General features: G+C 64.8%; 1 protein-coding gene across 1 annotated transcript; it reads left to right on the top strand.

Annotated features, from left to right (window-relative positions):
• Window positions 1-1,290: 1,290 nt before the first annotated feature.
• Window positions 1,291-13,586, top strand: LOC126642605 (antigen peptide transporter 1-like; the record flags this gene model as incomplete). Its single annotated transcript, XM_050320354.1, is given in 13 exon segments — window positions 1,291-1,932; window positions 3,155-3,260; window positions 3,337-3,499; window positions 3,501-3,683; window positions 4,719-4,781; window positions 4,783-4,917; window positions 6,625-6,753; window positions 9,272-9,478; window positions 11,057-11,230; window positions 12,013-12,190; window positions 12,608-12,744; window positions 13,394-13,551; window positions 13,553-13,586. Coding segments are annotated over 13 exon segments (1,764 nt in total), but the record flags the coding sequence as incomplete, so codon positions are not given.
• Window positions 13,587-13,599: the final 13 nt, after the last annotated feature.

Raw genomic sequence — 13,599 nt, 5'->3', positions numbered from 1 at the left:
TGGTCAGGCTCCCAGTACAGCTCCCAGTACGGCTCCTGGTATGGCTCCTGGTACAGCTCCCAGTACAGCTCCCAGTACAGCTTCCAGTACGGCTCCCAGTGGGGTTCCCAGTACAACTCCCAGTACAGCTCCCAGTACAGCTCCCAGTACGGCTCCCAGTATGGTTCCCAGTACAGCTCCCAGTGGGGGTCCCAGTACAGCTCCTGGTCAGGCTCCCAGTACAGCTCCCAGTACAGCTCCCAGTACGGTTCCCAGTACGGCTCCTGGTGGGGATCCCAGTGGGGTTCCCAGTACAGCCCCAGTAGGGCTCCCAGTACAGCTCCCAGTATGGCTCCTGGTGTGGCTCCCAGTACGGTTCCCAGTACAGCTGGGCTCCCAGTCAGCTCCGGTGCTCCCAGTACAGCTCCTGGTCAGCTCCCAGTCCACTCCAGTGCTCCCAGTACAGCTCCCAGTCAGGCTCCCAGTACAGCTCCCAGTGCTCCCAGTACGGTCCCAGTACGGCTCCCAGTCCACCCAGTATGGCTCCCAGTATGGTTTCCAGTATGGCTCCCAGTATGGCTCCCAGTGGGGGTCCCAGTGCGGCTCCTGTGCTGGGGTTCAGCACCCTGTGAACTCACCAGTTAACACCAGTTAGGGTTTGGGTGCTCCCCAGTCCATACCAGTGCTCCCAGACCAACTCCCTCAGCTCCCCAGTCCACACCAGTTCTCCCAGTCCAGCCCCCTGAGCTCACCAGTCCACACCAGTGCTCCCAGTCCAGCCCCCTGAGCTCACCAGTCTGCACCACTGCTCCCAGACCAACTCCCTCAGCTCCCCAGTCCACACCAGTGCTCCCAGTTCAGACCAGGGCACTCTCCAGTCCACACCAGTGCTCCCAGTACAGCTTGAGCTCCCCAGTCCACACCAGTGCTCCCAGTACAGCTATGCCAGCTCCCCAGTCCACACCAGTGCTCCCAGTACAGCTCCCTCAGCTCACCAGTCCACACCAGTGCTCCCAGTACAGACTGGGGTGCTTTCCCGTCCACACCAGTGCTCCCAGTCCAGCTGTACCAGCTCCGCAGTCCCCACCAGTGCTCCCAGTTCAGGCTCCCAGAACGCTCCGTTCTCCCCAGGCCACGCCCACTCCCGCCCTGGCCCCGCCCCTGACCCGCCCAGACCCCGCCCCCTTTTTGGCCTCGCCCCTCCTTTTCATAACCTGCTCCGGCTTCCTCTGCCCGGTAACCGATGACGTCATAAAACATTGACCAGTCAGCGCCGCAGTGGCGGGCTGGGATTCCCGGGGATTCCGGGGGCGGTGGCTGCCGGGAAAGGAGCGGGAGGAACCGGCGGGATACACGGGGATACAGCGGGATACACCGGGAAACACCGAGATACACCGGGGTACACCGGGATATACCACGATCCACCGGGATTCACCGGGATACAGCGGGATACACCGAGTACATCGGGATACACCGGCACTCATCAGGATACACCGGCACTCATCGGGATACACCGCAACCGGGACCGGGACCTGCCGGGAGCGGGACCGGGATCCCCAGGGACCCACCGGGAGCTGAATCGGGGCCCACCGGGAGCCACCGGGAGGGGACCGGGACCTACCAGGACCCACGGAAACCCACCGAAAGCAGAACCAGGACCACGGAAACTCACTGAAAGCAGAACCGGGACTGACCGGGACCCACCGGGACTCACCGAAAGCAGAACCAGGACCCCCCGGGACCCACCAGGACCCACGGAAATCCACTGAAAGCAGAACCAGGACCGACCGGGACTCACCGGGACCCACCGAAAGCAGAACCAGGACCCCCGGGACCGGACCGGGCCCCCCCCCGTGATGTTGCCCCCCGCCAGCCGGCGGCTCCTGGCCCTGCTGCTCCCCGAGTGCGGGCGGTGGGCGCTCGTGGGGGTGCTGATGGCGGCCGCGGCCCTCGGTATGGGGGGACCCCGGCTCGGGGGGTTGGCAGGACTCGATTTGGGGGTCAGGGCTCAATTTGAGGAGGGCAGGGCCCGACTGGGGGGGCAGGACCCCACTTGAGGGGGGGGCAGGACCCCCCAGTGGGGGTGTAAAAGACCCGATCTGGGGGGCAGGGCCCGATTGGGGAGGGGGCAGGATCCAATTTAGGTGGGACAGGACCCCACTGCGGGGAGGGGGCAGGACCCCACTGGGAGGGGAAAGACCCAATTTGGGGGGGCAGGGCCCGATTGGGGGAGGGAAGGACACGACTGGGGAGGGCCAGGACCCGATTTAGGAAGGGCAGGACCTGATTTGGGGGGCAGGAGCCAATTTGTGTGGGAACAGAACCTGACCGGGGGAGAACCGGAGCAGATTGGGGGGAGCAGGACCCAGATTGAGGGGGCAGGACCCAACCAGGGGGTCGAGACTCAGTTTGAGGGGGTCAGGACTCAATTTGTGGGGGTGATAGGGCCTGATTTGGGGAGGCAGGGCCCAATTTTGAGGGACCAGAAACCAATTTGGGGGGGGTCAGAACACATTTTTGGCTGGTCAGGACCCATTTTGGAGACAAATTTTCAAGGGTCAGGACCCAGTCTGGGGGGGGTGACACCCAATTTTAGAGAGTCAGACCCAATTTTCAGGAGTCAGACCCAATTTAGTGGCTCAACACCCAATTTTCAGGGGTCTACAGACAATTTTAGGTGTGCAGGACCCAATTTGCGGGTCATTACCCAATATGGGGGATCAGGACCCAATTTTCAGGGGTCAGCACCCAAATTTGGGTTTTCCAGACCCCAATTTTGGGAGTTCAACCCCCAGGATTGGGATCTTAGCCCACAACAGAGGGGGATCAGGACCCAATTTTCAGGGGTCAACACCCAATTTCCAGGGGTCAACACCCAGTTTCCGGGGGTCAACACCCAACTCTGGGTTTTCCAGACCCCAATTTCAGAGTTCAACCCCCAAGTTTGGGATCTTAGGCTGCAATGAAGGGAGTCAGGACCCAATTTTCAGGGGACAACCCCCATGTTTGGGATCTTAGTCCACAACAGGGGGGGTCAGCACCCAATTTCGGGGCTGAACCCCCGTTTTGAGCGTGGTCGGTACCTAAAAAGTGGGGCACGGCTCCACGCCAGGGGGCTGTCCCCACCCAGCCTGGGGGTGTCCCCACCCAGCCTGGGGGTGTCCCCTCCCCGCAGGTGAGGTGGCCGGCCCCTACTTCACGGGCCACATCGCTGACCGGGTGATGCGGGAGGAGGACGCGTGGGCGGCCGTGTGGCCCTTGGTGGCGCTGGGGCTCGGCAGGTGGGTGACAATAGGACCAGGGAGGGGACATCCCCTGGAGGTGGCGGTGCCCCCTGACCCCGCGCTGTCCCCGCAGCGCCCTGGCCGAGCTGGGCTGTGACGGAGCGGCGGCCACGGCGCTGACCCGGGCTCGGGGGCGGCTCCAGCGCGGCGCGGTGGCCGCGGTGCTGCGGGGGGATGCAGCCGGCTCGGGGGGCGTCCTGGGGGACACTCCGGCCGCGGTGGCCGCGCGGGTGACGAGGGGATGCGGCGGCGGCCCATGGGGCTCTGGCCGACGAGCTGGTGCCGGCGCTGTGGGCGCTGGCCCGGGCAGGGGCTCTGCTGGCCGTGATGGGCTCGCTGGCCCCGCTGCTGGCCCTGGGCACCCTCCTGCTGCTGCCCCTGCTCCTGCTGCTGCCGCGCCGCGTGGCCGCCACCCAGCAGGTACCGGGGGGGGTCCTCTTGTCACCCCTGTGTGCTCAGTGCCACCTTCCTGCACCCCCTGTCCTTGCCAGGCTTCCCCTCAGTGCTTCCCCCGAGCCTTTTTGTCACTTCCCTCTGTAACCTGTACCTTTGTCCCTGCCACCCCCCCTCCCCGGTCACTCTTCTTGTCCCCTCCCTGCAGCCCATATCACCTCCCTGGGCCCCTTGTCCCCTCCCTGCAGCCCATGTCACCTCCCTGGGCCCCTTGTCCCCTCCCCTGCACCCCTGGTCACCTCCCTGCACTGTGTGCCCCATTGTCACCTCCCAAAGCCGCTTGTCCCCACCCCAGGTCCTGTCCGAGTCCCTCCTGTCCCCTTCTGGTTCTTGCTGTCACCTCCCCGTGCCCACTGTCACCCTCTCCTGTCCCCTGTGCCCTCCCTGCCTCCCATCTGCACGTGTGGTGACCTCGAGGTGACCTCCCTGTCCCCAGGGTGACCCCCTCAATGATCCCACGTGGTGACCCTGCAGTGACTCCCGTGTAACCCCCGTGTGCTCTCTGTGACCCCCCCCATGACCTTGTGGTGTTCCCTCTGTCCCCTCCCTGTCCCCACCCTATCCCCACCCTCTGTACCCTCCAGCCCTGTGGTGACCACTCTGTCCCCTCCCTGTACAGACCCTCCGTGCCCTCCATCCCTGTGGTGACCCCCCTGTCCCCCGTGTCCCCAGGGTACCCGCTGTCACCCCTGTGGTGACACCCGTGGTGACCCCTGTGTGGTGTCCACTCTGTCCCCTCCCTGTCCCCACCCTGTCCACCCTCCATGCCCTCCATCCTTGTGGTGACCCCAGTGTCCCCAGGGTACCCCCTGTCCCCTGTGTGGTGACCCCGAGTGGTGACCTCCTGTGGTGACTCCATGTCCCTAGGGTAGCCCCTGTCCCCTCTGTCATGACCTCCCGTGGTGACGCTGTGTCCCCCATGTGGTGACCACGTGTGGTGACCCCACTGTCCCCCTGTGGTAACTCCCCGTGGTGACCCCTGTGGTGACCCCGTGTCCCCAGGAGCTGGCGCGGGGGGCGCAGGAGGCTCTGGCCGGTGCCACCGCAGTGGCCCTGGAGTCGCTGGTGGGCCCTGGGGACTGTCCGGGCCTTCGGCCACAAGGCCGGAATGACCACCCGTGTCCGGCAGCGCCTGAGCCACGGCCACCACCTGGAGAGCAGAGAGGCCTTGGCATACGGGGTGGCACGCTGGGCCAGCGGGGTATGGGGACACGAGGGGGACACAGGGGATGGGGACACACGGGGGGGACATGGGGAGATGGGGACACATGGGGGGGACACATGGGGACGGGGGGCATTGTCGCGGTCGAGGCAGGAAGCGACATGGGTTTCAGGATACCAGCAGCTTTTTTTATTGCAACAGTGCATCTACCTTTATACAGTTCTGGGGTGACACATGTACACACAGCATTGGTTTAGCACTTCATAACAACTCATGGTTGGACACACAGCCACATGTCCTAACACCATAGGTTGACATTCTAACAGGAAACCCACTGTGTCACAGTCCCCACTGTCCGTGGTTAACCCTCTGCAAGGTGTAAGAAGTTCCATCTTCAGGATCTCAGCTTACTGAGAGCCCAGAACCAGCTGGATTCCCCCACAGGGCTTGGGAAGATGGGGACACATGGGGGACACATGGGGACAGGGGGCAAGGGAGGATGGGGACACACGGCGGGGAGGCCCTGGCATACGGGGTGGCACGCTGGGCCAGTGGGGTACAGGGACACGGGGGACACACGAGGACAGGGGGCACGGGGGGATGGGGACACACGGGGGTACACGGGACGAGGGGCACGGGGGTTGGGAACCAGTGGTCTGGAAATGGAGGACTTGGTGGCAGAGGGCTGGGAACACGGGGATGGGGGACGTGGAGGTGAGGGGGGACTCAGGGGTGAGGACAGGGTGGCAGAGCGGTGGGGTACATGGGGATGGGGGACGCACGAGTGGAGGACATGGGTGGGAGGACACAGGGTTTGGGACAGGGTGGCAGGGGGCCTGGTGATGGGAGGCATAGGGGATGGGGACACATGAGAGGGGGCACGGGGACAGGGGCACAGGGGATGGGGATACATGGAGGGGACACGGGGACGGGGGTACAGGGAGATGGGGACCAGCGGTCTGAAAATGGAGGACTTGGTGGCAGAGGGATGGGGGACACGGGGCAGGGTGACACGGGGTTGTGGTCATGGGAGTGGGGGGACACAAGGGTGAGGACAGGGGGCAGGGGACATGGGGACACGGAGATGGGGGACACAGGAGGGGAGGACGTGGGGGGAGAGGGACACAGGGGCGAGGACAGGGTGGCAGAAGGGTGGGGACACGGGGCAGGATGACACGGGGGTGGGGACATTGGGTGTGTCGGCAAAGGGCCGGGGGACACGAGGGCGTGGTGATCCGGAGACAAGGGACGTGACAACGGGTGGCACGTGGGGCTGGGGTTCACGGGGACAGGGTGGCATTGTAACAGGGGACATGGGGACGTGGCAGCAGGGAGCTGGGGGACACTGGATGCGGTGGCATGGGGATGGAGACATGGGGACAGGGAACACAGGGAAAAGGGGCACAGGGATGGCGGACATGTGGCAGGAGGCTGAGGGACATGGGGGACAGGGGACATGAGACTGAAGTAGCAGGGGGGTGGGGGACATAGGGACAGGAGGTTATGGAGACAGGGGACATGGGGACACAAGGGTGGGTGGCCCAGGGATGGGAGATGTGGTGACAGAGGGCTGGGAACACAGGGACATGGTGACAGGGGCTGGGGTCTCAGGGATGGGTGGCACAGGGATGGGAGATGTGGTGACAGGGGCTGGGGACACAGGGACGGGGTGGCATGGGACTGGGGGACACAGGGACACAGGGCTGGGATGATACCCTGTGACCCTGTGTGTCCCCATGTCCCCAGTTCCCCACACTGGTCCTGAAGCTGGGGCTGCTCCTCGGGGGGGGACACTTGGTGGCTTCAGGGACCATGACCCCTGGGGAGCTGGTCACCATCCTCATGTGCCACCTGCAGTTCACCAGGGCCGTGGAGGTGAGGAGCGTGTCCCCACTGTGTCCCCAACCTCTTCCCAGTGTGTCCCCAACCCGTTCCCAGTGTGTCCCCAACCTGACCCCCGTGTCCCCAGTATGTCCCCAGTGTGTCCCTATCCTGTCCCCAACCCCATTATTCCCCATGTCACTGTCCTCCCATGTCCCCCTCCCATGTCCCCGTGTCCCCACACTCTCCCAGCCGTGTCCCCGTGTCCTCCTGGCCATGTCCCCATCCCTGTCCTCTCTGTCCCCACCCCAACCCTGTTGTGTCCCCTCTGTGCCCTCAGGTCCTCCCCGTGTCCCCTCATTGTGTCTCAGCGTGCAGCTACCGTGTCCCCACCGGGTCCCCCTGTCCCCTACCATGTCCCTGTGTCCCCATCCCTGTCCCCACACCCATGTCCCCCCAGCTCCTCAAAGCCCCCCCAATGTCCCCATGTCCCCAGTCCCTGCCTGACTGTGTCCCCACCCCTGTCCCCACCCCCATGTCCCTCAAAGCCCTCTTGATGTCCCCGTGTCCCCAGTCTGTGCTGTGTCCCTGTGTCTCCACCCCTGTCCCAATGCCCATGTCCCTCAAAACCCTCTTGATGTCCCCATGTCCCCAGTCCCTGCCTGGCTGTGTCCCCATCCCTGTCCCCACGCCCAAGTTCCCCCAGCTCCTCCAAGTCCCCCAATGTCCCTGTGTTCCCAGTCCCTGCTGTTGCACCTCCCAGACCTGGCCAAGGCTGTCAGCTCCTCTGAGACACTCCTGGAGCTGCTGGACGAGGCCAAGGAGGTGGCAGTGCTGGGGACACCGTCCCCTGTCACCCCTGGGGGCCGGGGGAGCTCCGGGATGCCGGGACTGCGTCTGGAGAATGTCTCCGTGACCTACCCTGGGCGGGCAGAGCCCGTCCTCAAGGTGACACGGGGGGGTGGGAACGGGGGACATGGGGGGACACGAGGGGATGTGGGGACATGGATAGGACATGGGGGGACATGGATGGGACATGGGGGGGACATGAGGGGACATGGGGACAGGGATGGGATATGGGGACATGGGGGGACATGGATGGGACATGGGGACATGGGGGAGCATGGATGGGACGTGGGGACATGGGGGGACATGGATGGGACATGGGGACATGGGGGACCATGGATGGGACGTGGGGACATGGGGAGATGGGACGTGGGGACATGGGGGGACATGGATGGGACATGAGGGGACACAGATGGGACATGGGGTGTGGGGGGACATGGGGACAGGGTAGGGACATGAGGGGACACAGTGGGGATAGGGGGGATGTGGGGGGACATGGATGGGACATGAGGGGACACGGATGGGACATGGGGACATGGGAGGGACATGAGGGGATGTGGAGGAAGATGGGGGAGATGGGGGACATGGGACATGGAGGGGAGGTGAGGGACATGGGGGGACATGGATGGGACATGGGTGTGGGAGGTGACATGGGGACATGGGGGACACAGATGGGACATGGGGTGTGGGGGGACATGGGGACAGGGTAGGGACATGAGGGGACACAGTGGGGATAGAGGGATGTGGGGGGACATGGGGGACATGGGGACATGAGATTGAGGTAGACAGGGGGCATGGGGACATGGGGACAGGAGGTTATGGAGACAGGGGACATGGGGACACAGAGGTGGGTGGTCCAGGGATGGGAGATGTGGTGACAGGGGCTGGGGACACGGGGACGGGGTGGCATGGGACTGGGGGACACAGGGACACGGGGCTGGGGTGACACCCTGTGACCCTGTGTGTCCCCATGTCCCCAGTTCCCCATGCTGGTCCTGAAGCTGGGGCTGCTCCTCGGAGGGGGACACTTGGTGGCTTCAGGGACCATGACCCCGGGGAGCTGGTCACCATCCTCATGTGCCACCTGCAGTTCACCAGGGCCGTGGAGGTGAGGAGCATGTCCCCAGTGTGTCCCCAACCCGTTCCCAGTGTGTCCCCAACCTGACCCCCCTGTGTCCCCAGTATGTCCCCAGTGTGTCCCTATCCTGTCCCCAACCCCATTATTCCCCATGTCACTGTCCTCCCATGTCCCCCTCCCATGTCCCCATGTCCCCACACCCTCCCAGCCGTGTCCCCGTGTCCTCCTGGCCATGTCCCCATCCCTGCCCCTCTGTCCTTACCCCAACCCTGTTGTGTCCCCTCCGTGTCCTAAGGTCCTCCCCGTGTCCCCTCCCTGTGTCTCAGCGTGCACCTGCCGTGTCCCCACTGGGTCCCCCTGTCCCCTGTCGTGTCCCTGTGTCCCCATCCCTGTCCCCACGCCCATGTCCCCCCAGCTCCCCAAAGCCCCCCCAATGTCCCCAGTCCCTGCCTGACTGTGTCCCCATCCCTGTCCCCACAACCATGTCCCTCAAAGCCCCCCTGATGTCCCCGTGTCCCCAGTCTGTGCCGTGTCCCTGTGTCCCCATCCTTGTCCCCACGCCCATGTTCCCCCAGCTCCTCCAAGCCCCCCGAAGTCCCCGTTTCCCCCCATGTCCCTCCAAGCCCCCCGATGTCCCCATGTCCCCAGTTGCTGCTGTTGCACCTCCCGGTTCTGGCCAAGGCCGTTGGCTCCTCTGAGATGCTCCTGGAGCTGCTGGACGAGGCCAAGGAGGTGGCAGCGCTGGGGACACCGTCCCCTGTCACCCCCGGGGGCCAGAAGGGCTCTGGGACGCCGGGACTGCGTCTGGAGAACGTCTCCATGACCTACCCTGGGCGGGCAGAGCCCGTCCTCAAGGTGACACAGGGGGGCGTGGGGGACATGGGGGACACGAGGGATGTGGGGACATGGGGGACATGGATGGGACGTGGGGGGACATGGATGGGACATGGGGGGTCCATGAGGGGACATGGGGACAGGGATGGGACATGGGGACATGGGGGGACATGGATGGGACATGGGGATGTGGGGGAGATACAAGGGGATGTGGAGGGAGATGGGGGACATGGGACATGGAGGGGAGGTGGGGGAGATGGGGGACATGGGGGGCACGAGAGGATGTGGAGGTGTTAAGGAAATGGGGGAGATGAGGGACACAGGACATGGAGGGGAGGTGAGGGACATAGGGGGACGTGGATGGGACATGGGGGGTGTGGGGGCACATGGGGACAGGGTAGGGATATGGGGGGACACAGTGGGGATAGGGGGATGTGAGGGGACAGCCTGGGGACACAGGGATGGGGTTCACATGGAAGTGCTGGTGCCATCCCCTATCCTGGTGCTCTCCCCATTCCAAGTGGGATCCCCTCTCCTGGTGCAATCCCTGTCCTGGTGTGATCCCCTTTGTTCCCAGTGTGATCCCCTTTGTTCCCAGTGTGGTCCCCGTTATTCCCAGTGTGATCCCCATTATTCCCAGGGAGGTTACCATTCCCACTGCGATCTCCCATTGTTCCCATGGCCGTCCCTCTCCTGTTGATCCTGGTGTGATCCCCATTTCTGGTGCAATCCCTGTTCCTGCTGTTCCCATTCCTGGTGCGATCCCCATCCCCTCTCCCGCCGTTCCCATTCCCAGTATGATCCCAATCCCATTCCTGGTGCCATCCCCATCCCATTCCCAGTATCATCCCCATCCCCTCTTCTGCTGTTCCCGCCATTCCATTCCTGGTTCCATCCCAATCCCGTTCCTGGCTCCATCCCATCCCCTCTCCTATGTTCCCATTCCTAGTGCGATCCCAATCCCATTCCCAGTACAATCCGTTCCCATTCCTGGTACAATCCCATTCCCATTCCCATTCCCAGTACGATCCCATTCCCAGTTCCATCCCCTCTTCCGCCATTCCCAATCCCATTCCCAGTACGTTCCCATTCCCAGTACGATCCAATTCCCATTCTCAGTTCAATCCCGTCCCCTCTCCCGCCATTCCCATTCCTGGTTCCATCCTAATCTTATTCCCGGTTCCATCCCATCCCCTCTCACGCCATTCCCATTCCCAGTTTGATCCCAAACCCATTCCCAGTCCATTCCCATTCCCGTTTCAATCCCAATTTTGTTCCCATTCTTGGTACGATCCCATTCCCATTCCCGGTTTGATCCCATCCCCATCCCATTCCCATTCCCATTCCCATTCCCATTCCCAGTCCAATCGCATTCCCATTCCCGTTCCCATTCCCGTTCCCATTCCTGTTCCCGTTCCTAGTCCGATCCTGTCCCCTCTCCTGCTGTCCCCATTCCCATTCCCATTCCTATTCCCGTTCCCATTATCTATGCTGTTCCTATTCCCAGTCTGATTCTGATCCCGATCCCGGTCTGATCCCATTCCCAGTTCGATCCCATTCCCGATCCCGATCCCAATCCCATCCCATTCCCGCCACCAGGGGGTGTCTCTGTCCGTGCGTCCCGGGGAGCTCGTGGCGGTGCTGGCGCCCCCTGGCGGCGGGAAGAGCTCCCTGGCGTTGGCCGCGCTGGGAGTGCGCCCCCTGGCGGCCGGGGCCGTGCTGCTGGACGGGGCCCCCCTGGGCCCCCGCGCTGACCCCGCCCTGCGGCGACAGGTGACACCCCCGGGTCACTATGGCCACCCCCAGGTCACCCCGGGTCCCCACTGCCACCCCCGGTCACCCCCGGGTCACCCTGGGTCCCCACTGCCACCCCTGGGTCCCCACTGCCACCCCTGTCACCAAACACCCCCTGAGCCCCCCTGTGCAGGTCCTGCCTTGCAGTGACAAGATGACACCCCGGGCCACCCCTGAGTCACCCCCCAGGCTCCCAGTGCTGTGTTCGGGTCACCCTTGGGTCCCCAGCAGGTTCCCACAGCCACCCCTGCGTCACCCACATGTCCCCTGGGCCACCCCAGGTCATCAGTGGGTCGCCAGCGGGTCCCCATGGCCACCCCTGCGTCACCCACATGTCCCCTGAGCCATCCTGGGTCACCCCTGGGTCCCCAGCAGGTTCTCATGGCCACCCCTGCATCACCCACATGTCCCCTGGGCCACCCCAGGTCATCAGTGGGTCACCAGCGGGTCTCTGTGGCCACCCCCAGGTCTCCAGTGGGTTCCCAACGAGTCCCCAGTTTCACCCCAGGGTCACCAGTGGTTCCCTCTGTGTCACCGTGGTCACCACCACGTCACCCTCTGTCCCTCACGGGTCCCCACGGCCACCCCTGGTGTCCTCTGCTGCCACCCCTGGGTCACCGCTGTGTCCCCAGCAGGTCCCCATGGCCCCCTCCGTGTCCCCAGACATTCCCTCCTTGTTCCTGCCACCGTGTCCCCCCCGTCCCGATGTTCCCCCTGTCCCCACGCCCCCCCACAGCCCCTTGTGTCCCCTGTCCCCGCAGGTGGCCGGTGTCCCGCAGTCCCTATCCCTCCTGTCCCATTCCCTCCGTGCCAATATCACACTGGGCTGGGGACACGGGGAGGGGACGCAGGTGACACAGGTGACACGAGTGACGGCAGTGGCGCAGCGGGTGGGGGTGCACGCCTGGGCCACGCGGCTGCCACATGGCTATGACACAGGTAAGACACGGGTGTCCCCCTGTGTCCCCACCACGTCCCTGTGGTGTCCCCAAGGTGTCCCCAGGGTGTCCCCGTAATGTCCTCTCACCGTCCCCAAGGTTGTCCCTGTGACGTCCCCAAAGCCTCCTCACCACATCCCACTCTGTCCCCTCCCCTCCCTGTTCCCTTGCTCTCCCTGTGGTGTCCCCTCACCATCCCCGTAGTGTCCCCAGTGTGTCCCCACTGTGTCCCCATAACGTCCCCTCATCATCCCTGTAGTGTCCCCTCATCATCCCCACACTGTCCCCACGGTGTCCCCTCCCTGCCCCCTCCCTGTCCCCAAAGGTGGGTGCAGGGTGGGTTTGGCTCCCCGGCGTGTCCCCAGCGTGTCCCCGGCGTGTCCCCACGGTGTCCCCAGTGTGTCCCCTGTGTCCCCAGAGGTGGGCCCGCGGGGGATGCAGCTCTCGGGGGGGCAGGCGCAGGGGGTGGCCCTGGCCCGGGCCCTGCTCAGGACCCCCCGCCTGCTGGTGCTGGACGAGCCCACGCGGGCGCTCGACCCCGTGACCCGGCGCCAGGTGGGTCACAGCGCTGTCCCCGTGTCCCCTGGGTCCCCGTGTCCCCTTCGTCACTGCCCCTCACATCCCCCGGGGTCCCCTGGGTCACCACATCCCCTGCATCCCTGCCCCCCACGTCCCCAAGTCCCCTCCATGTCCCCCATGTCCCCTGGCTCCCAAACGCCAGTGTCCTATGTGTCCCGTGTCCCTTGGATGCCATGTCCCCACGTTCCCTGGGTCCCAAACACCAGTGTCCCATGTGTCCCTGTGTCCCTTGGTCCCCATGTCCCCACGTCCCCATGTCCCTGGGTCCCCATGTCCCCCTGTCCCCTGGGTCTCCCATGTCCCCTGGATCTCCGTGTCCCCCTGTCCCCTGGGTCTCCCATGTCCCCTGGATCTCTGTGTCCCCCTGTCCCCTGGGTCCCCACTCCCCAGATCCCCACCTGTGTCCCCACAGTGTCGCCCCACCCGGGGGTCCCCTGATACCACCATGTCTCCCCTGACCCTGGGGTCCCCCCACTGCCCATGAGCTCCCCCGTGTCCCCTGACCCCGCCGTGTCCCCCTATGTCCCCCCGTGTCCCCTGACTGCCCCATGTCCTCCTGACCCCCATTTCCCCCGTGTCCCCCCGTGTCCCCTGAACCCCCCGTGTCCCCCCCGTGTCCCCGCAGGTGGAGCGGGAGCTGCTGCGTCTCGGCGGTCCCGGGGCGGGGGAGGGGCCGGCGGTGCTGTTGGTGACAGGGCAGGTGGCCCTGGCCCGGCGGGCACCCAGGGTGGCCCTGCTGGAGGGGGGGCGGCTGCGGGAGCTGGGGGCCCGGGAGCTGGGGACACCCCTGGGACACTGCAGGGGACAGCGGGGACACCAGGGATGGGGAGG

Source organism: Myiozetetes cayanensis, unplaced genomic scaffold (genome assembly GCF_022539395.1).
Source record: "Myiozetetes cayanensis isolate MyiCay16 unplaced genomic scaffold, myiCay2020 scf235, whole genome shotgun sequence".
Lineage (NCBI taxonomy): Eukaryota > Metazoa > Chordata > Aves > Passeriformes > Tyrannidae > Myiozetetes > Myiozetetes cayanensis.
Note: the sequence above shows the minus strand (reverse complement) of the source record. Positions and strands in the feature narration are given on the sequence as shown.